This window comes from Myxocyprinus asiaticus, chromosome 2 (genome assembly GCF_019703515.2).
Source record: "Myxocyprinus asiaticus isolate MX2 ecotype Aquarium Trade chromosome 2, UBuf_Myxa_2, whole genome shotgun sequence".
In the NCBI taxonomy this organism is placed as follows: Eukaryota; Metazoa; Chordata; class Actinopteri; order Cypriniformes; family Catostomidae; genus Myxocyprinus; species Myxocyprinus asiaticus.
Window position 1 is genome coordinate 32,957,683 of NC_059345.1, and position 23,221 is coordinate 32,980,903.

General features: G+C 37.0%; 2 protein-coding genes across 2 annotated transcripts; one reads left to right on the top strand and one right to left on the bottom strand.

Moving 5' to 3' along the window:
• Positions 1–2,859: 2,859 nt before the first annotated feature.
• On the top strand, positions 2,860–3,842 carry LOC127449671 (gonadotropin subunit beta-1). Its single transcript, XM_051713233.1, has 2 exons — positions 2,860–3,027; positions 3,624–3,842. The coding sequence occupies exons 1-2, from the start codon at positions 2,860–2,862 to the stop codon at positions 3,840–3,842; spliced, it is 387 nt and encodes a 128-aa protein (XP_051569193.1).
• Positions 3,843–7,763: 3,921 nt separating this feature from the next.
• Positions 7,764–23,016, bottom strand: LOC127454443 (ARL14 effector protein-like). Its single transcript, XM_051721646.1, has 5 exons — positions 22,875–23,016; positions 21,655–21,853; positions 21,402–21,536; positions 20,210–20,265; positions 7,764–8,936 (listed from the first exon to the last, which is right to left on the bottom strand). The coding sequence occupies exons 1-5, from the start codon at positions 22,943–22,945 to the stop codon at positions 8,708–8,710; spliced, it is 690 nt and encodes a 229-aa protein (XP_051577606.1). The 5' UTR covers positions 22,946–23,016; the 3' UTR covers positions 7,764–8,707.
• Between the last annotated feature and the right edge of the window lie 205 nt (positions 23,017–23,221).

The following is a 23,221-nucleotide window of genomic DNA, read 5'->3' on the forward strand; positions in this document are numbered from 1 at the left end:
ACACTTAAAATGAAATTAAAATATAGTCAAAATAATGAAGTGGTCAAAATGTTTTATGTAACCACCTCCCCAAATCCAAACATTTTACCCTCTCCAACTTCTTTTACCGGCCCCTTTTGCAGTGACGTAAACATCACTCTATGACAACAGGTGAAAAAATACCAATACAAATTTGATTAAAAAAATGCAATTATAAATATAAACATAATAATAATAATAATAATAATAATAAAATAAATAAAAAAACACCATGACCTCTAGAAAGTTTAGAACAAATCTCATACATTTTTGTTTCATAAAATGGCTACAACAGTGACATAATTTGATGTTCCACTATATTTTAAGAGTTTGGACATGAACTTTATTACTACCTGCTGGTGGAATCTCTAAACTGCAAATGCAGGAACTGAATTTAGACTTCAGCAGAATTTAGTGCTGAGAATAAAGTTGCTTCTGAAATGTCTCTGCACAATGAGCTATTTCTGAGCAAAATAGCAAATTGCATTTTGCACCACTTTATTTACATACAATACAGCCATAGATTGTGCGCATACACCCACAGTAGCACAAACACTCCCACCCACGGCCACTTGCGCTGGCACAAACATTACGCTTAAAATTAGCACTCTCACGAAAATTAGATAAGACGTTATGCACGGTTGTTGTGCACAGTCGTTGCGCATTGAGCTGCGCCTAATGCTGTTATGAAAGTAAAGCCCAATATGTTACCTACTTAATTTTCAGTCTCATTCTGAGTACTTTCTGAAAATTAAAATCATTAAACATTTTAATTCCCATGAGCAATGTTTCTGTAAAGAAGACATTGCTGGTTCAGTGATGTATAGTCATGTCAGGTAGGGGGATGTTGCTAGAATGTCACAATAATGTCTCTTAACTCATCTCAGTCTCAACATCATTTTCAAATATTAATATTAAAATGACAATAGTTCCAGTCCTTTGAGAAAAATATATTACTGCACCATTTAACACATTATTGTCAATTATAAAATGGATAGTTCCGCTCCTGGATTCTGATTGGCCAATAGCTGTGCTTTATTCATGATAATGCACAGTGAAGAATTGTATGTATTTTTAATGATCTGTCATCAGATTTTTTTACATTGTGGCTGTGCCTCAGATATAATCAACTGAATCTTTGTCTGTGATGGTGTGAACAAAAGGGGCCATAAACTCAAACAACAATTGAACAAAGAACCATTTGATGGGTTCCCCCCTAGGAGGAATATATGGGGATATCCTGTGTGTCTTGTGTATTGGAGATATCCTGTATGTCTTGTTTACTGGGGGCCTTCCAAGGAGGTCCTAACATTTTGTTGTAACATTGTGCACATTTGTTTTTCAGGCATAAAGTTCTGCCACACAGACAGAACTTTAGGTTAAGATTCAGAGGAGCTATGCTAAGCTATGTAATTCAGTCTCTGACTATGTAAGTCAATCTTAAATGTGTTTGCTGCTTGTTCTTGATTAACCAACTTTTTATATGTGCAATTCTATCAAGTGTCTGTCTAATCTACATTATGTAAATTATCAATTGCTCTGTCAGAAATGTGAAAAGTGAGCAATGATGTAATATAAATCTGCTGGATCTGTTCTGTTACCCCTGGTAGGGTTTATTTGCTGCTCTTCCTGCTCCATCTCCATGGCTGCATTGGTGGGCGTGGAGTTTCCCCGGAACAGAACCATACCGCCAAACGCGATAAATCTACAAGCCAATAAAGTATGAATGAAAGCCAATGAATGAATTCAATTATTCAAGTTAGTATTCATTTGACGGAAGTGGTCCTGACTGAAGTAATTTTATTATATAGTAACCATTTTATAACAGCATCAAGGCACTCAAGGCTGTGCCATATTGTAAATTACAGCACAACCTCTCGTACCTTATTGCTTAATTAGGATATGGTTTGATGCCTGTTATAACACTTTGCATACAGGAATTACCTCCATCTGTTTCGAGAAAAGTAGGAGATGTTTGTTGTAAGTTTCCAAAAGTAATGCAGGTAAAAAAAAAACTGAACAGATGCAGAGAGTTTAGTTTTAAGAATTTTAAATGAACAGACAAAATTCTTCAATATAACCTGTTTAGCAAATCATTGCATTCAACGGAAAAATGTCCCTTGTTGAATTAATAACCAGACATGTGTGGTTCTTCAAGAGAAGACATCTGGAACTGTTGTATTCATTCTCGAAACCGTGTTCCTGAGACAAGCAAGTTCCAGCATATTTCAATCCAAACAACTGTGCTGCAGATTACTGACCTTGAAAACCAGAGCAGCAGTGATGGCCTTTACATGGATCCTGTTCTGTCTAAGTCTCTCCCAGACTGAATGCCATGGCCACAGGGCTTTAGAGATTTGTGCCACCTCCACAGAAGCAAATGCAGTAGTATGATAAGACATGGCTGCTTTCAACCAGAGGTGGGCGTCAAGTCTGACATGAGGGTATAAGTGCCCTTGTGTATGGAGGAGAAATGATTTTGTCTCAGTAAAACTCCAGCAGGTATGACTGATGTGAACTCCTTTTACAGTTTAGTTTGGCCATTTTGACATAGTTCTGTGTCCAGTAGTTACAGTTGCTATGCCCAAACCTAATCTTTATAGACCAGTTTGTCAGGTTTTATCTTTTCATGTCAAAAGGTCATTCAGGCAATCTGGATTTGGTTATGCTTTCAATTGTGATTTTCTGTTGAAAAACAGTGAAGAATAAGGCATTATCTATCTTTGTTTGTAATCCCAAGAAGAACATGGCATGTGGTCGTAATACTTTTAGTTTTATAATCTCTATTTCAGTACTTGTATTTAATTAGCTGAACACTTTTGCAATGATTCACAGATCAGGATGCGTTTCGTTGTTATGGCGATGCTGTTGCCAGTGCTAATGAGGGCAGGATCAGAATGCAGGTCCAGCTGTCGACTTACCAATATCTCCATTACTGTCGAAAGTGAGGAATGTGGCAGCTGCATCACAATTGACACCACTGCATGTGCTGGGCTCTGCATAACTCAGGTAATCTAATACAATGTTCTTGTAACCTTTGATGTGTATACACTTTTTATATATGTAAATGATTTTAAAGGTGCACTCAGTAACGTTTTTGTTAACTGCTGCTAAACTTTTTAACAGAAATAAATTAATATTATTTGGGGAAAATATATTTAGAATTATGTACACTCACATGAGATCAAGACTGTGGTCATACTGTACCAGTTTTAGATAAAAATCTGCTTTATTTTACATATGGTGCTGAGCTATTACTATCCCTAATTACTAACTATTATTAATTTTAATAATCCCTTGTAATTTGACATTTTCACCTGTGGAAGTCAGTCATGACTGCAAATAGCACAGTTCTACAATAGCATCTTTAAATGAGAACTTCTGTTTTTGCATGATGCTGCATCTACACTGCTAGGTCAGTTTAACACACACACACACATTTTTTTTACTGAATTCACCTTTTAAATTTTTCTATGTACTGAACTGGATTGGAACAGCAGTGCAGAGCTCTACAGTATTTTCTTATTAAGTGGTAAGTTGTAAGACATGTATACCTCCTTTCACACCTCATAAAAGGGATCTTTTTATATTTGGCATGTTGGCAGGAAAGAGTTTACCGTAGCCCATTGTTGCAGCACTACCAGAACACCTGTAACTTCAGAGAATGGACCTACGAGACCTATGAGTTCAAAGGCTGCCCTGTTGGGGTTGACTCAGTTTTCACCTACCCTGTGGCCCTCAGCTGTGAGTGCAGCAAGTGTAACACTGATATCACAGATTGTGGAGTTCTCAGCCAGCAGACAACCAGCTGTAATGCACTTTAAAACCTGAGACCCTGCTCTGTTCGCATGTTAAAACCCTTGGTAAAAATTTTAACAAACAATTTTCAATGACAAGTAATGGCTTTTCATGACAAATAATGTCTTATAAATTGCAGAATGGAATAAAACAACTATATGAAAACTAATGAACAAGTGTATTGATTATTTGTAATATACCACTTTATTTAACATACCATAACACATTACAGCCAATATTTTATTTGTTTCAGATTATGTTGGGGCTCAAAGCTCCCAATAGGTTTTATTCAGTTATCACAGGAATCTTCTGTTGGTCCTGCTCTCAATTATCTAATCAGGTACAAATTGCACCATTAAAATGGCTCATACATAGCATAAGCAGAGTCTATTTCCATTGATAAACCATCTGTTCCCAATTGCTATTCACACAAACTCAAATTAAATTGTTCTACTTGTGAAATTAGTGTATTTTTACTAGAGTTTATAATTGTACTTCGGAGACTAACTGTAAAAAATTCTCTGTGAGGATGCATTGAGTCTGACATGCTGAGCAAATTCACTAAAACAGACTCCATTAACAATCAAATTAGGAGTGAATCAACATGAATATCAAAGAGTTTTCAGGCAAAGGAGCAATTTTCTACATACAAAGAGACATGAATTATAGCACACCACAGAGACCCTTTAATGATGTCTGATAATAAAAATAATTAGCTGATTGAAACTCACCCTCATGTTGTTCCAAACCCGTAAGACATCCGTTCATTGAACACAAAAGATGTTAGCAGAAAGTAGGTCTCAGTCACCATTCACTATCTTTAGCTTGGTTTCCATCCATGTATTTTTATGCGCATTATGGGATTTTGCATAAAAACTGCTGGATGGAAACAAATCTCCAAAATGCGCATCAAAAATGTATATGTTCACTTGAGGTGGATAAATTTTTTATTCGATAAGAAGAAATGCGCATAAACTCCTATTGAATTGATTAGGAATACAAGATGCGCATCAAAAACGCCATGTGACTGAATATTTGGTCCAAAACTGGACTAGCCAGTGCACCAATCCTGGCATCTAAAATGTCACTCTGGTAATTCTGAAATATTGGTGTCCTGAAAATCCAAGAGTTTGCAGACAAAAATAAGTCGAAACACAAACTTGAACTGTACTGAGAGCAGGTTTATTGACACTTTTGAAAAATATAAAATAGATCCACACGGCAAAGTCATAAGGACGGAGAAACGTGCACATATTGCGCTCCCAAAACTGTATGACGCACTGTTGCTCCCAGATAAAGTTATTTACAGTGTTTTGTCCATGTGCTATAAAACGTGAGTATTTAATAAATTAAAAAAAAGTACAATTTCCCCAAATGTGTTGAATGTTTTGTTCTGTTGAACACATGGGATGGAAACGCGGCTTTATTCACACTTTGTTCTTGCGATACTCTGATTTTTCGCATATATTAAAATCAGAAATTGAAACCATTGTATTGAAAAAAGATGCAATGAAAGTGAATGGTGACTGAGGCTAACATTCTGCTTAACATCTCCTTTTGTGTTCAACGGAAAAAGTCTGATGGGTTGGAACAACACGAGGGTAAGTCAATGATAACAGAATTTTCATTTTTCAGTGATGGCTTTAAAGGTGCTGTAAGCGATTTTAGCCATCCAGGAACTTCCACCAGATTTAGACTTTGAATTAAACACGCTCCCTCCTTCCAAAACCCTGCACTCCAAAGACACGCACGAACACAGACAAACCTACCCTGTGTACGAAATCACATACTGTCACAGTATATACTGTATTTGATGAGTGACACTTCTCAGCCACTAAAACAGTACGTTTTTTAAAATAATAATAATCAAGGGACATGATTATTGACCCGAGACCGGAATATATGACCTAATAACAACAGCCATGAAAATAATCAAGAAACAATTTTCTTATATATCACTTACAGTTGAAAAGAGCCATCCAACTCGCAGTTCACCACTGTTCTTTTAAATTCAGTGTTTTGAACGTAACGTCTCCTCAGCTCACAAGGGATTATGGGATTGTAAAGAGTCCAGGCGATGCGCTCTTCAGTATCTCAAAACAGTAGTTCATCCGGGTATTTCTGGTTTACAGTTTTATGAATATGGAGGATTCTGTGATACTACTCCATTGGCATACTCTATAGTAGGAGAGACAGTATAGATTTTCGGACGCAGCTCTGGAGACCATTGTCGATGGAGGGGTGAGCGTTCCCCTGAGTGTTTCATTGTCCGACCTGTGACCATTGGTATCTGCATGTTTCGAAAAATTATCAAAACTGCTACCTTTGAATTATTTTATAATACATTATCACTGCACTAAGGCCACATCCACACTAATCTGTTTATGTTTGAAAACTCAGTTGTCAATTTCCTAATGTCATGGTTTTCGAAAGTATGCGGTTATGGAAACAGTTTTTAGAAAGTCTCGATTTTCAGTGAATTGAACTGCTGTTCCAGTGTGGATGAGAGACATAAACTTAGGAAAGCCAATGCGTTTGGTATTAGTGTGAACATGGCCAAAGCCAACTTTTTTGTTGTTTGTGCATGCTTTTATTGTGCAGCTGCAGGGGCAAACCGGGACTATGACAGACTGTTCTTCATCTTGACATTCCAGGCTCCTAGGGCTGCTACACAAGGTGGAGTGTCCTTAATGCACACACTAAGACAAATGGGCCAGACAGAAAGACATCTTAGAAAATATCTAATAGATGATTTCACCAAACAAACACTAAAATGCCCTGCAACAAACTAAAGAGGTTTCCTGATTTCATCATAGCATGCCTGCACAATGCATGGTTTTCTGAGTAAAACAAAGTGTTTCAAAGGACCAATCTGATTCCTGGATCGTTATCGGCTCTGATACTGACGGTTTTAACCCCGTTGGGTACTGGTCTGACACCGTCAAGCTCCAAAAATGGCATGGAACCATTAAAGCACCATTAAAGTAGTCCATATGACTCATGCATTTTATTTAAAGTCTCTTGTAGACATATGATGGTTTTTGTGAATTACAAAAGACTGTGTTTAATAAATATTGTCTGCATGCGCAGCGCACTTCACTGAATGAGTACTGCTGTGGTCACACACACATAGCACGTGCGAGGCTCATGATATGCTGCTGTTTTCAGTTCTCAGAGCGGCGTGTAATATGAGAGCCCAGATACAAGTAGAAAAAAAAAATGTGGAAAGAGAACTATCTTCTTTTCTAGTGAAGACTTTCACTGGAATTACTGTTAATTTTGCTGCTGCATTATCCAGTAGAGAACAATAAAGATAGGCTGTTATGTAGATGGAGGTTTCTGTTTCTTTTCATATAAAGTACTCCCAATCAGTTATACACAGTGAGGTACAGATATTATAGGGGAATACAGCTTGACCCATTAGTGACCAGAATAAACAAAAGTGTTGCGTTTCAATCAGATGAAAGTTTTCCAAAGACAAAGTTCTCCACATTTCCAAAGGCAAAAGAGAAACAGAAAATGAGCTGAGGATCTAGCCTCTAACTAAATTAGACTACTGAAACAACAGTAATTATAGGCATATGCAAATTAATTGACATAATCTCTTACAAGTACAGAGTTCTGATAGGTGAATAGAACAGATAATTCTAGAAATGTCCAAACATGGTGTTCTGTTCAGCTGTGTGAATGCAATCAAAGTTTATAATTTAAAACACTAAGTCAAGCTGGTCAGCTGATAGGGGTCAGAGGTGAATCATGAATCAAGAGGCTCTTCTCCTTTTAGATACCTTTGGAGCTCAATTCCTTTGGCTCATGCAATCAAACGACTCTTTAAAACTCCAATCCTTGCAATGACATCATTACACCGAACAAAACCGAGGGCTACCTTTCCCTCAAGGTTGAGGCAGACCTCAGTGGAACACAGGCCTTATCCAGCTTGAACAAACATGACAAAAGAACAAGACCAAATGCAACAGAACAAAGTTAGACTAAAATATATTTTAGATTGAATTTGTGTCAGTAAATACATTTGGTACAGTAGTGAGTAGTGACCTAAAACTTACACTAAAACTCTTGCTTAATTTGATCAATTATTGATGGATTAACTACAACTCGCATGCATATTTGTTCTCTAGGAGCCAGGCTAAATGAGAAACCACTGTTACTGCATTCCTGACATTGGTCAGACCCTCAGAGACCAAATACATAAATGACATGTAACATTCATAATCATACACATAACCTGAATAAATGCACATGGATAGAAGACTTTACCTTTTGATTATAACAATTGCTAGTAAATGTATTCAATAAGCCAAAGAGACAGGGGTCACCCACCCCTTCAATATTCTACACAGATTGAAAAAAGAACACTGGTATCTTATCAGCCAATACAGAGTTCAGGTATCAAATTTTCATGAGAAAATATAGCATTGTGTATCCCGAACAACATGTCTATACAGGTTTTGTATGTTATTCAGGCATTTTACAAACATGTAGCTTCCAGTAGCTACATATTCCCAAATATTTACAGCATTCAAAATGGGGTTAAGAGATCATCATTGTAAACCTCTGAATCAGCACTGTGCACCCTGGTTTGATTTATGTTCTGCTTTTATTTTTGTAAGTGTAAAAGCAAATTTCAAACAATGACATTTAGACTACAGCATGACAATTATCCTGGAATAATTAAACAATGAATACAGCTATGTATTAGTGATAGCATGGAAATATAGCAACAAGCATTTCAAAAACATTCGACAACAATAAAAAATAAACAATATACCAATACAACTGTATACTTCTGTGATGTCCATACACAAAGCCAGTGCCAGTCCTCTATTCTCAGTTACAGAAGTAGTGTCGTCTTTTCTGTCTCCCAGCAGGTTAGCTAATTAGCAAACTTGTTGCGAATGATCTCACCGCCCTCTACTTCCACCTGCTCATATAGCCATTTCCGGTCACACCTGCACTCCACACCGCACTTCCGTGAGCCGCACTCGGGACACGGGTAGAAGCAGCCCATACAGTCTACATCCAGACAGTCGCAAAGATCCCTCCCACATGAGATCAGCAGGCCTTTGCTGTCATACACCTTACTCTTGATAGTCAGGGTCTGTCTGTTGAGACACGAATTGTAGTAAATAAATGGGATTACGTTAATTGATAATCTGTTCATTGCAATGCTTAAGAAGCCATATAATAAATGCTTGACTATCTGGGTTTTTCTGCCATTACATAATGCTTTATGCTAGTGCAACTATTAAAACACAATTATTGCAATTTAGAGGCGGAGAAAAAAATCTTTATGTCAGAGTATTTTACCTCACGATACTGTACTGGATTTTCAAATGCCAAGAATCTTAATGGGAATCTACGTAATCAGTAATTTTCTGTTGAACTTTCAGTGGTAAGACAAAAAGTCCCTATGCAAATTTCGTGTTAAGTTTGGTGAACTTTAACACAAATTTGCATCGTTAAACAGATGCAAGTTGCTTGGGTCGGCAATGACCTTTGTGTGGGTAGGTGCTTTGTACATAGCATATTCTCATCCCACCACGCCTTCATCACCTAAGGAATTTCACCATGCATGGGTGACTGTGACCCAAGCCTTTAGGTCAACATCCTTTATTTTCTGGTTTTTTTTTACTAATACATCAGGCTAGCTAGACATTTAAACCTTATGCACTGTTCGTTCAATTTGGACCAAAATTTATATTGTTTCTTCAATAAAAGAAACATTTCCTTTAACTGACGGATACGAGACTTGGTAACTTTTCGCCCATTTGATATCTGAGCATACACAAAGAAATTTGAGTTGATTTGATTTGTCTAAGTGGTAGAAAAAAAAAAAAACTGTTCCCGGTCAAAAGTGACCGCCATAAGAAATTAACGGGAAGCACTAAAAATCACAGAATGTTTTTCATTATTTATTATATAAAATCTAAAAAACAGCCACAATGCAAAAAAAAAAAAAAAAACAGACATACATGAAGGGGTGAGACTACCAAACATCAAGATTGCAAAACACAAACACACAAAACTGAACTGGTCAGACTATAAAACAGAATTAGTGAGACCATAACACATCTACAATGCTGAACGAACGAACGCACACACACGTTACAACCAGGGATAAATTAGGTTATTACTTGTTATTCTACTCATTTCAGGTATGCAAAAATGGACAAAAATAACCTCAAACAAATCAAACAAAATGCTAAACTTTGACAAAGTAGTCTTTGATAATGTTTAAATATATATCTAAATGTAGAACGTGTGACTAAATCTAGAAATCATCTCTTCAAACATGGATGAATAAGTAGATTTCAGTAGCCATCTAGTGTTTATACATGTAATTTCATCTGGTTTGTATTATTATTATTTATTTTTTTTTTTTTAAATGGAGCACACAGTTTGATTCTTGAGACTTTAAGCTTTCAAATGGTATATCATTTATGAGAATTGGTTCAGTATTTGAGAAAATTCCTAAGTAAAAAAACAAAAACAAAAAAAAGTAAATTTTCAAGCTCATATAGCTAATAAATTAGTAAATAAAATAAAAAAGGTCTAAATCCACTTTTGACTGGGAACAACTGGAACGTGATTTATTTATTAACAGCGCATAAGGGTTAAGAATATTAGGGCAGCGACATAAACTGAGGGGGCATATTAAAATGGGGGAGGAGGTCAACTACAAAACGTAGAAGTTTTTAATTAAACCATATAGAATGGTGACAATTAAAATGTGCTGGGTGAGCTACTCAGAAATGTACAGTTGTGCTGAAAAGTTTGCATACCCTTGAAGAATTGGTAATATACAGGTGCATCTCAATAAATTAGAATGTCGTGGAAAAGTTCATTTATTTCAGTAATCCAACTCAAACTGTGAAACTCATGTATTAAATAAATTCAATGCACACACACTGAAGTAGTTTAAGTCTTTGGTTCTTTTAATTGTGATGATTTTGGCTCACATTTAACAAAAACCCACCAATTCACTATCTCAAAAAATTAGAATATGGTGACATGCCAATCAGCTAATCAACTCAAAACACCTGCAAAGGTTTCCTGAGCCTTCAAAATGGTCTCTCAGTTTGGTTCACTAGGCTACACAATCATGGGGAAGACTGCTGATCTGACAGTTGTCCAGAAGACAATCATTGACACCCTTCACAAGGAGGGTAAGCCACAAACATTCATTGCCAAAGAAGCTGGCTGTTCACAGAGTGCTGTATCCAAGCATGTTAACAGAAAGTTGAGTGGAAGGAAAAAGTGTGGAAGAAAAAGATGCACAACCAACCAAGAGAACCGCAGCCTTATGATTGTCAAGCAAAATCGATTCAAGAATTTGGGTGAACTTCACAAGGAATGGACTGAGGCTGGGGTCAAGGCATCAAGAGCCACCACACACAGACACTACAGTTGTCGTATTCCTCTTGTTAAGCCACTCCTGAACCACAGACAACGTCAGAGGCGTCTTACCTGGGCTAAGGAGAAGAAGAACTGGACTGTTGCCCAGTGGTCCAAAGTCCTCTTTTCAGATGAGAGCAAGTTTTGTATTTCATTTGGAAACCAAGGTCCTAGAGTCTGGAGGAAGGGTGGAGAAGCTCATAGCCCAAGTTGCTTGAAGTCCAGTGTTAAGTTTCCACAGTCTGTGATGATTTGAGGTGCAATGTCATCTGCTGGTGTTGGTCCATTGTGTTTTTTGAAAACCAAAGTCACTGCACCCGTTTACCAAGAAATTTTGGAGCACTTCATGCTTCCTTCTGCTGACCAGCTTTTTAAAGATGCTGATTTCATTTTCCAGCAGGATTTGGCACCTGCCCACACTGCCAAAAGCACCAAAAGTTGGTTAAATGACCATGGTGTTGGTGTGCTTGACTAGCCAGCAAACTCACCAGACCTGAACCCCATAGAGAATCTATGGGGTATTGTCAAGAGGAAAATGAGAAACAAGAGACCAAAAAATGCAGATGAGCTGAAGGCCACTGTCAAAGAAACCTGGGCTTCCATACCACCTCAGCAGTGCCACAAACCGATCACCTCCATGCCACGCCGAATTGAGGCAGTAATTAAAGCAAAAGGAGCCCCTACCAAGTATTGAGTACATATACAGTAAATGAACATACTTTCCAGAAGGCCAACAATTCACTAAAAATGTTTTTTTATTGGTCTTATGATGTATTCTAATTTTTTGAGATAGTGAATTGGTGGGTTTTTGTTAAATGTGAGCCAAAATCATCACAATTAAAAGAACCAAAGACTTAAGCTACTTCAGTCTGTGTGCATTGAATTTATTTAATACACGAGTTTCACAATTTGAGTTGAATTACTGAAATAAATGAACTTTTCCACGACATTCTAATTTATTGAGATGCACCTGTATGTACCATTTTTAAAGAAAACATAAGTGAGCAGGCAAAACACATTTCTTTTATTTCTTATGGGATTCATATTCAACTGTAGGTTATAACAGAATGGTACAATCATAAAACAAAACATGGCAACAATGAAAAAAAATGAAATGACCCCTGTTCAAAAGTCTGCATACCCTTAGTTCTTAATACTGTGTATTGCTCCCTTTAGCATCAATGACAGTGTGCAGTCTTTTGTTATAGTTGTCTATGAGGCCCCAAATTCTTGCAGGTGGTGTAACTGCCCATTGTCTTGGCAAAATGCCTCCAGGTCATGCAAAGTCTTTAGTCGTCTTGCATGAACCGCACGTTTGAGATCTCCCCAGAGTGGCTCGATGATATTAAGGTCAGGAGACTGTAATGGCCACTCCAGAACCTCCACCTTTTTCTGCTGTAACCACTGGAAGGTCAACTTGGCCTTGTGCTTAGGGTCATTGTTGTGCTGGAAAGTCCAAGAGCATTCCATGCGCAGCTTTCGTGCAGAAGAATGCAAATTGTCTGCCAGTATTTTCTGATAACGTTGCATTCATCTTGCCATCAATTTTCACGAGATTCCCCGTGCCTTTAGAGCTCACACACCCCCAAAACAGCAGTGAGCCACCACCATGCTTCACAGTGGGGATAGTATTCTTTTCACTATAAGTCTTGTTGACCCCTCTCCAAACATAGCGCTTATGGTTGTGACCATAAAGCTCTATTTTGGTCTTGTCACTCCAAATTACAGTGTGCCAGAAGCTGTGAGGTGTGTCGAGGTGTTGTCAGGCATATTGTAACCGGGCTTTTTTGTGGCATTGGCGCAGTAAAGGCTTCTTTCTGGCAACTCGACCATGCAGCTCATTTTTGTTGAAGTATCGTCGTATTGTGCTCCTTGAAACAACCACACCATCTTTTTCCAGAGCAGCCAGTATTTCTCCTGAGGTTACCTGTGGGTTTTTCTTTGTATGCCAAACAATTCTTCTGGCAGTTGTGGCTGAAATCTTTCTTGGTCTACCTGAACTTGGCTTGGTATCAAGAGATCCCCGAATTTTCCACTTCTTAATAAGTGATTGAACAGTACTGACTGGCATTTTCAAGGCTTTGGATATCTTTTTATATCCTTTTCCATCTTTATAAAGTTCCATTACCTTGTTACGCAGGTCTTTTGACAGTTCTTTTCTGCTCCCCATGGCTCAGTATCTAGCCTGCTCAGTGCATCCAAGTGAGAGCTAACAAACTCATTGACTAATTATACACAAACACTAATTGCAATTTAAAAACCCACAGGTGTGGGAAATTAACCTTTAACCTGTTAATGTGCATGGCCCCCCTCCCAGAATTGATGTCACTTTGCTTAAATTAGTTCACATATACTATATTCTAGTAAAAAAAAAAAAAAAAAAAGTTGACATATTATAAAGATGTATAATTTGTCAACATTACGAACAATTTTGAACAGCACACTATATGGTAAATGTGAACTCATTTAAGCAAAGTAAAGTCAAACCCATGGGTGGAGTCAGAGCATCAACAGGTTAATTGCCATTTAAACCTGTGTGTGTCACCTTGTGTGTCTGTAACAAGCCAAACATTCAAGGGTATGTAAACTTTTGATCAGGGCCATTTGGATGATTTCTGTTATCATTATGATTTAAAAAGGAGCCAAACAACTAGGTGAAATAAATGGCTTCATATGATCACTATCCTTAAATAAAAGATGATCGGTCATATTTTCAAAATCAATGCCAAAATTTCACAATTTCTGCCAGGGTATGCAAACTTTTGAGCACAACTGTATCTGAAGTACCAACTACTCTACAGGAAGAAAATGCGAAGCCAAAACTGATAATCTGAAAGCTACTAGAGAAAACAAAGTCCACTACAAGCTACATTACTAAAGTACTTAGCTTCATTTAATCTTCAAATTATTTATAAATATGAAATACTAAACATTATCAGCTGCAATTTGATCTAATGCTTGTATATTAAAAAAACAAATTAAATCTCAAAAAGAGGTACAATGAGGTGGTACATGATTGTTATATCATGGTAATTTGATAGATAAATACCTTGGTAAAAAGGTACAAAGAATACTTTAGTACTACCACGATACATGTAACTTTGACTACTTGTTCGTATATTGTTTTAGTTTAAATGTCTTTTCCTGCAATACAGAGCTCTTCAAAAGCTGCACATGCAGTGGTTGATCTTAATACAGACTTTCTTCTTCACTGGCAAATGAAAAGATACACTGTTGGTTTCAGTTGTTTGAAGGTAAATATTTCACATCCAGCGCTATTTTTGTTCTCTGAAGTAGCCCATCATTAGTCACTGTTGAAATGATTCAGCACGTGAGTCAGTTGTCCAAATGATTGAAACTGAACCGCGGATGAAAGGCAATTTTGCTCACCCGTTTGAAGAATTCATTGAAAAGAACTAACTGAAATGAGTGATTCAAATGAATAGGACAGCTCTAAACAAATGACAGTATACCGAATAGACCAGTGGTTCTCAACCAGGGGATCGGGACCCACTAGGGGGCCTCAGCACACTTCCAGGGGGGCCTCAACAGCTCTTAAAATTATTTAAAATATGATAGATTATTATAATTTTTATAATTCAACTTACTGAAAATGCTAAAAATGTAATAACTCCCTTCAACAGCTTGCTTTTTATGAAGAATATACAGTTCTAGACATTTCTGGACTCACAAGTTAAGGAAATATCTTATAATAGATATATCTTATAATATAAATATCTAATAGCCTACATGGGGGCCCTTTGAATATTTTCTCAGACAATTGTGGGCCTTGGAGTCAAAAAGGTTGAGAACCACTGGGATAGACTACGTGCTGAACGTTTATTGACTTGCAAGTAATATTTATAAATCCATTTTTGCTATTGGCAAGCTTATCACACTTCTTCTACTGGACTATAGAGCCACAATTATAGCAATCATAATTTTGAATCGCAATACATTAACAAAGAATAACAATATAACCATACAATCCAGACATTGATATAATATCGTATCACCAGGTCCCTGCTGATCCCTACCCCTAATACAACTGCAATTCAATTAAAAACATTAATTTTATCATGACTTAATGAGATAAGAATAAAGTCGGCGTCACACTAGCAGACTCGAAACGACTTGATTTTGGCAGAGAGTGTCATATCTTGTTGTCTTCAGTCGGAGGTATGACACACTTGCCAATTAAGAATGGTGAATGGGAGACAGACATACCTACTCAACCCAACTCTCTTTCTCTGATTCCCCATCACATGGAGCTTGCCGAAATAACAACAGGAGAACCGCGTGAGCATAAACAATGGTAAGAGTGATTTAGGATGCAATTCATGGAGTAACTTTACCTTGTGAAAGTGTGTGATTGTGTACAGTGCATTCAGAATGTATTCAGACCCCTTCGTTTTTCCACAATTTGTTATGTTACCAGGGGGGTAATTGGTATTTTGAAGAAAATAATTTCTTATTATTTAATAAAAAAAAAAAAATAAAAATAAAAAAAGAGATTTGATTCATAACACGGAACTTTTAACTTTAAAGGCTGAAATACACCGGGCACTCTTATTTTGACATGTTTGGCTTCACTTCTTCTAGCTGTTCATTCAAAAAGATAAGGGAAATAAAATGTGCACTCATACAATAATCTACAATGTATTACAATTTAAACAATTAAAAGTAAAAACTTTTATATATTTCATCAACACTATATCATCATCAACAACTGATCATTATTGATCGTTTGTCATAAATTTCCAATATGGCTTAATGATTGCGAACTGCTCTGCAACAGCTGAAAACACTCACAAGCCCCCACGTGCTTGAAGAAAATACAACAGTGCCACAATCTCTCTCTGAAGGACGCAGCGCATGCATTTATTTAAATCGTATTCTTTTGAAGTTTGATAATCACATTAGGTCATATCACGATTCCTGTCTTTCCGCCCCCAAATTTAAGACCTCTTTAAATAATAAGACTTTTGTTGTATCATTTAAGACTTTTTATGACCTTACATTTTGAAAAAATTAATTTAAGACATTTTAAGGATCCACGGGAACCCTGACTTAGTCCCTGCCGCTGAAAAACACCCCCACAGCATGATGGTACCACCACCGTGCTTGGGATGATGTTGCGCAGGTGCTGAGCGGTGCCTGGTTTCCTCCAGTCATGACACTTGGAATTGAGGCCAAACAGTTCAATCTTCATTTCATCAGACCAGAGAATCTTGTTTCTCACAGTCTGAGAGTCCTTTAGGTGCTTTTTTGCTAATTCCAGGCTTTCATGTGTGTTGCACTGAGGAGAGGCTTCTGTCTGGCCTCTCTGCTGTAAAGCCCAGATCGGTGGAGTGTTGCAGTGATGGTTGTCCTTCTGCAAGTTTCTCCCATCTCCACACATGATCTCTGGAGCTCAACCAGAGTGACCATCAGGTTCTTGGTCACCTCTCTTATCAAGGCCTTTCTCCCCCGATTGCCATTTGGCCCAGCGGCCAGCTCTAGGAAGAGTCCAGGTTGTTCCAAACTTCTTCCATTTAAGAATTATGGAGCCCACTGTGCTCTTGAGAACCTTCAATGCAGCCAGAATTTATTTGTAGCCTTCGCCAGATCTGTGCCTCGACACAATCCTGCCTCTGAGCTGTGCAGGCAGTTCCTCTGAACTCATGGCTTGGTCTTTGCTCTGACATGCATTTTCAGCTGTGACACCTTATATAGACAGGTGTATGCCTTTCCAAATCATGGACTCCATGGATTGGACTCCAATCAAAATGTAGAAACATCTCAAAGATGCTAGAGAGAAATGGGATGCAACTGAGCTAAATTTCAAGTGTCAGAGCAAAGGGTCTGTATACTTAGGTCAATATGAAATTTCAGTGTTTTCTTTTTTATTAATTTGCAAACAGGGTTCGTACAGATGTTTCAAAGTTATATTCAAGGACTTCAAGCACATTTTTATTTGTTTAAGGACTATGCTCGAGATGTCATTAAAACTAATTCTTTATTTGTTCATTTTAAATAAAAATATTTTATTCATTCAGTTAATTTATCTTTATAAAACAACACTTATTACAAGTACAACATATCTCAATGAGCATCTTTAACTACATATTCTCAGTAACAATTCTTGGTTCATTCATGACGAAATTGATGCGCAATTGTAGTGTGCTCCCTTAAAACGTACTTCGCTTTCTAACAAAGGTGAATAACTGGGTCCGTAAACAGTAGTCCATATGACTCGTGCTATGCTCCATGTTTTCTAAAGTCACACAACAGATTTTTGTGAGGAACTGATGAAATTGCAAATGGGTCGTTCTGTTGACATTTTTATTCATAAAAATGTTGTTGTTCTCTCTTTTATTATTTAATTTTGTTTCACGAATGAAGCAAGTTAACACTGATGAGGGTTAAATGGGTTACAACACCACATTTTGAGGGTTCAATGGGGTAAAACACCAAATATTTTTGTGCAAAAATATTAGTTTAAATGTGAATTAATAACTTTTTAACATGCTGGAAAAAAAAAAAACACTATATGCATATTTAAGCAGCCTCTGAACTTTGACCTTAAAAATCAGTTTCCACATCTTTTTATATTTAAAGTTTTAACATTGATAACACCAATGCCATGAAATTATTTAAATGATTAATCATTTTGTTTTGCTTTTTTGTAAATTTGTTTGGCCTTGCACTATTGCTTGTATTAAAAATAAGTACAAAATAAATACATAAATCACTTTGCATGTTATAGAAGTGGTGTACCAGATGAAGGGGACAAGGATTCTTTCAGGCAATTGACAATTTCAAATATATTTTCTAAAAAAATTTACAAAACAGAGTCAAGCCATTTCATATCATTAAAGGTTATAGAATGATACCTTTTAATTTTTTTCCCCGCTATTTGTAAGCTTTTTCATGATCAAAAATGTCAAGGGACATGTTTGTCAACATATTTTGATATTCACCCAAATGTTGTCAGAAATAGCCTATTTTTTGAGACACAAAGATGTCTTTACACAAGGGGGTGCTAAACGGCTCACAAAACTGTATCCTCCATTGATATGCATTCAAATCTCAGAATGTTTTACATCTCATATAATTTTCACACTCTGGAGAGTAATTTTTAATTAAAACCGATAGTTGCAAGGATTCATACTTGTTAAATCTGCCACAGCAGTATCTACAAAATATATTTTTTTAAATCCTCCAGTAACAATTGATTGTGATCGGCCCATTCTGAACAGCGCTGCCAAAAGTAACAGGTGCCACGTGACAGCACCGTCTATGCGCTGCCTGCTTCAGCTGTGGTGTGTCATGTTTTTCCGAAAATAAATACATTTCATTTATTAAATGATTTCTTTTGATTTTATATAATTCAAGAACTTTTTAAGCACCTCTTGGTAAAAATGGCTATTTTCAAGGGTTTTCCAGGACTTAAATTTGAAAAAGCCAAATTCAAGTACTTCAAGCACCTTGTGCAATGTTATCAAAAATCTGGTTTTGATTTGTCATTATGGGGTATGGAGTGCAGATTAATGTGAAAAAAAAAAAAAAAAAAAAAGCATTTTAGCATACAGCTGCAACATATCAAAATGAGAAAAAAAAAAGCATCTGAATACTTTCTGAATGCTGTGATTAAAGGATTTATGTTCAATTAAAACAGACTGTTGTGCCTCCGATTTCTCATGTAATTAGTCATTTTAGTGTAGGAGAAAAACGCAGGAAAACGCTTGGTGACAGAATCACTATGCATTACAATCTGCATTTGTGTTGATATGCAGCTGAGTGCAATCACAGATGAAAATGTTTAGATAAGCTTGACGTCTTGTCAGTTTTTCAGTAAAAGAAGCTCATTGGTGACTTGAGAACACAAGAGCCAGCCTTGGCGACAGAACGATGTTTTCTGTCATGTTGGATCCTTTTTTCCCAGTAGCTGTAACCATTAACTCAGCAGGGAGTCCTGACAGTCAAGTGATTAACAACCTCCCGCTGGCAGACGCCAATACGTTTTGCCTTTCACCTACTGACCAGCGATTATGTAAATAAAACGCACACCTGAAAATCACTGGGAAGATCGGCAATGTGTGGCCCTGGCTTAAAGGGATAGTTCACCCAAAAATGAAAATTCTCTCATCATTTACTCACCCTCATGCTATCACAGTTGTGTATGACTTTATTTCTTCAGCTGAACACATTTGAAGAAAAATAGAGAAATATCTTAGCTCAGTAGGTCCTTATAATGCAAGTGTATGGTAATCTGACTTTTGAAGCTCCAAAAAGAACAGACAGTCAGCATAAACATCATCCAAACGACTCCACTGGTTAAATGAATGTCTTTCTAAAGTGAAACGATCGCTTTTGGTGCAAAAAAGATCAATATTTAATAAATCATCACTTCTGGTCAGAAGCGGTACGCTTGTGTGGCATAATCGCATTGGCATGTTCACGCGAGAACAGATGCACATGCGACACACCCTGAAGAGCAGCACTGTTTACAACAGAGTAGGAGGAATGCTGTACAGAAGCTTGGTTTAGATCTGTATTTGTATCTGTGTTTACTCACAATGGTGCGCTCGTGCTCATCCTGCATGTCACAAACATGAGAAAAACATGCCGACACGAATACTTCACACGAGAGACCGCGTGAACACCGCCCTCTTGTGAATGCGTATACTGTTGCTGACTGGAAGTGATGATTTATAGTTAAAAAGTGAAAAAGCAATTGTTTCGCTTTAGAAGGTATTAACCAGTGGAGTCGTTTGGATGACGTTTATGCAGATTGTTTGTGATTTTTTTTGGAGCTTCAAAAGGTCAGCTCAACATCCACTTGCATTTTAAGAAGATATTTTTCTTCAAATGTGTTATGCTGAAGAAAGAAAGTCGTACACATCTGGGATGGCATGAGGGTGAGTAAATGATGAGAATTTTAATTTTTGGATGAATTATCCTTTTAAGGTGAGTAAATCTAGATGGTCAAGTATACCTGTCACCTGATGTGAGCTTTGCCCCTCCACGTCTCCGGTCATTTGTGCTTCTGCCCTGAAATAAAGAAAAAAAATCTTATATTATTTAAAATATAAAAAGTGGGCAGCTTGAGTCATTTTGAAATGGCACAAATGATTCTGGGAAGCAATGATATGAAAATCAACACAGATTTGCATCAATTCAGAATCAGTGCATCCAAAGATTAGACACTACTTTTGGCCAAGCAGACAAGAGGGAAAATATGAATTGGTTTAATATAGTCTATGACAAAACAGGTACTCCGCATTCACAGTGCTTACTAAAAACTCTATATAAATATGAACAAGTCGTTATTTTTATTTGTAAAATGCTTATCACAACACACTCTTTTCAAAGCAGCTTTACAGAAAATGATACTGTAGTATCTTTAATGTCTTAAAGTCCCCATTGAGCGGTTTCACTGAAAACCTTTGTGCCCAAATGTATTTGTCTTTAGGTCCCAGTGAGGAAACCAAAAGCGACTGTAGCAAGGAATGAAAATCTTCATACAATGTTAGTTTGTGGAGAGAAGAAAAAAAGCCTTTTAGGTCTCCTCTGGCTATACTGAATGGCCTTGTGCCAATATTAGTTAGCTATCTGTAATACATGTCATTTATCAATTGAGTAAACTGAGTAGATTATTTGGTAGGCTAAGTTTAGATCTAAAGGATACTGACTGAACTGTAATATTACTGATTAAGTGCCTCTGAAGCCCATCCCGAATTGACTGCAAGGGTGCAGGAAGATGCAGTGTCCTTTGCTGTTTAAGGATTTTGATGGCAGTTATTAATATTTTATTATAAATGTATTATTAATAGTAGCTGTAATTAAATTTTATTATTTATATAATTATTTTTGTATTTATTGTCTGTGTATTCCACTTAAAGAGAATGAAGTGATGCAACCAGTAGCCCGTGAAATGTCACTTGGTGTTCGAATGGATTGCAATTGAAAGTTTAGTTTATTTTCTCTGGAGTCTAGCCTAAGAACATCAGTATATTCACATACAAAAATCTACAGCAAAGCAAGACTTTCTTAAGCAAAGTCTTTTCTCCATGAGACTAAACACCAACAGAAGTGTGAAATGAGATGTAGTGATAAAGACATGCAGAGAAGTTAAAACAGACTAACCTAAATGTTAGCAATTGCGAATTAAGCAATGTATGCGTTACCTTCAGGCTGGAGTCTCTTATTGGTTGTCTTCTGTCCTTTGCCATTTGTTTGGCTCTATCAGCATGCGCACTAAACCGAATGGATTCATTTGCATCCTTCGCCACTATTCCTCCTCGATTTTTCCGTAACTCAATCTTGAGGCAAGGAAATAAACATACATGAGTCAAACTGCCTTTTAGAAGTTCTTATATATATTTTTAATATACTATATTGCTGTGTTGGATGCCAAGATTTTCAAGTGCAAGAACACACTTTTGAACCGTCTCCTCCAGAATTTGTGAAAATAGTAGGCACAGCATCCTCTCTGAGAAACAGTTTTCCATTATAGTCACGAAAGCAGTCAGTCTGGAAATGCTCAGAGCACAAACAAGAGTTCTGAGTGGGAACAAAATTCTTCCTCCCGAGGCTTCGTACCCATTGCTCAGCCAGCTGAGGTTTGCTGATTGGAAACCTGAAGAAGAAAGACAGCAGAGAAGGCTACAACCCCATTAGTCACTGCAACATGCATTAACTTTTCAGGAAAATTGGTTTATTTTTGTTTGAGCATTGTTTGGTTACAGCAATGGTGTGAAGTCAGACACTTTGCAAATCCAGAATATTACAGGTTCAATACAGTAATCGAGGATACAGTGAGTCACTTACAATGGGAGTAAATGGGGCCAATTTTAGGAGGATTTAAAGGCAGAAATGTGAAGCTTATGATTTTATAAAAGCACTTACATTAATTCTTCTGTTAAAACTTGTTTATAATTTGAGCTGTAAAAGTTCTGTCTTTTTATACAGTCATTTTTAGAGTTCACAGCTTTACGTCGTCAAGGCAACAAAATTGTAAAATTAAATATAACTTTACACAGAAAAATGTAAGTGTTTTTTTCACACTAAAATCATGTTAACACATATCGTTTATGTTTTGTGGTTATACTTTTGAAACAGTGAGTATTTTAACGCAGACAAATTGGCCCCATTAACCTCCATTGTAAGTGCCTCACTGGACAAGTCGACTTTTTTTTTTTTTTTTTGCAATTAACATTATGCCAAACATGCTGTCGATTGAGCCCTTTTATTGAACACGGAATATTCCTTTAGTTTGCCATAGCAAACTCGGACCAAGCAAATCAATGATTGTGGTAACCGATTAATCAATCAATTATTTGATATTAATATCTGGACATGTTACGGTGTTTTTGGCTTTACATCTGGGACTATGACCAATTGACTAGACTTTAAATATTAAGGAAGAAAGAGCACAGACAAACACGACGCAAAGAGTGAGGAGGGAAAGTCGTCAAAATCCTAAAGTAGCATTTATAGTGCATTACGTGACATTAACGACAAGCCCAAAATTAATCGGAACACCACTTCTGCCAGTGTATGAGCATATATACACAAGTTGTGCCCATGTAAATAATGCAAAGCACAACACCATGCTCACGTGTTTCTCTGGAACAAATAACTGCACCGTTCATTCTTACCTGTAGAATCGGATCTCTGACCCTTTAACAAAGCGGTTGGAGCAATCAGTTGCTGAACAGGAAATAGGCATGGTTCAATATGATTAAAACGTGAACTAAAGAAGCCTGTACTTCTTCTTCTTCTCTTCGTTTTTTGGCGGGTTGCAAACAAATTTTAAAGGTGCATACCGCCACCTACTGTACAAGAGTGTGTATCACCATGTCACTTAGCTCATATTCTATTATTCAGTCTTGTGCTTTTTAAAAAGGTAAAAAGTGCCCTCCTGATCTCTCTTATCCCTTCTTCCTCCCCTTCTAAAGAAGCCTGTTACTGTTCCGCGGGAAACAAAGTCATTTTCTTTTTTTTT

Coding starts and splice junctions, on each gene's coding strand:
- LOC127449671 (XM_051713233.1), top strand. CDS start 2,860: ATGCGTTTCGTTGTTATGGCGATGCTGTTGCCAGTGCTAATGAGGGCA. Junction 3,028..3,623: donor CTGGGCTCTGCATAACTCAG/GTAATCTAATAC, acceptor GCATGTTGGCAG/GAAAGAGTTTACCGTAGCCC.
- LOC127454443 (XM_051721646.1), bottom strand. CDS start 22,945: ATGCCTATTTCCTGTTCAGCAACTGATTGCTCCAACCGCTTTGTTAAA. Junction 21,854..22,874: donor TCAGAGATCCGATTCTACAG/GTAAGAATGAAC, acceptor TTTCTTCTTCAG/GTTTCCAATCAGCAAACCTC. Junction 8,937..20,209: donor AAGCTCACATCAGGTGACAG/GTATACTTGACC, acceptor GTGTCTCAACAG/ACAGACCCTGACTATCAAGA.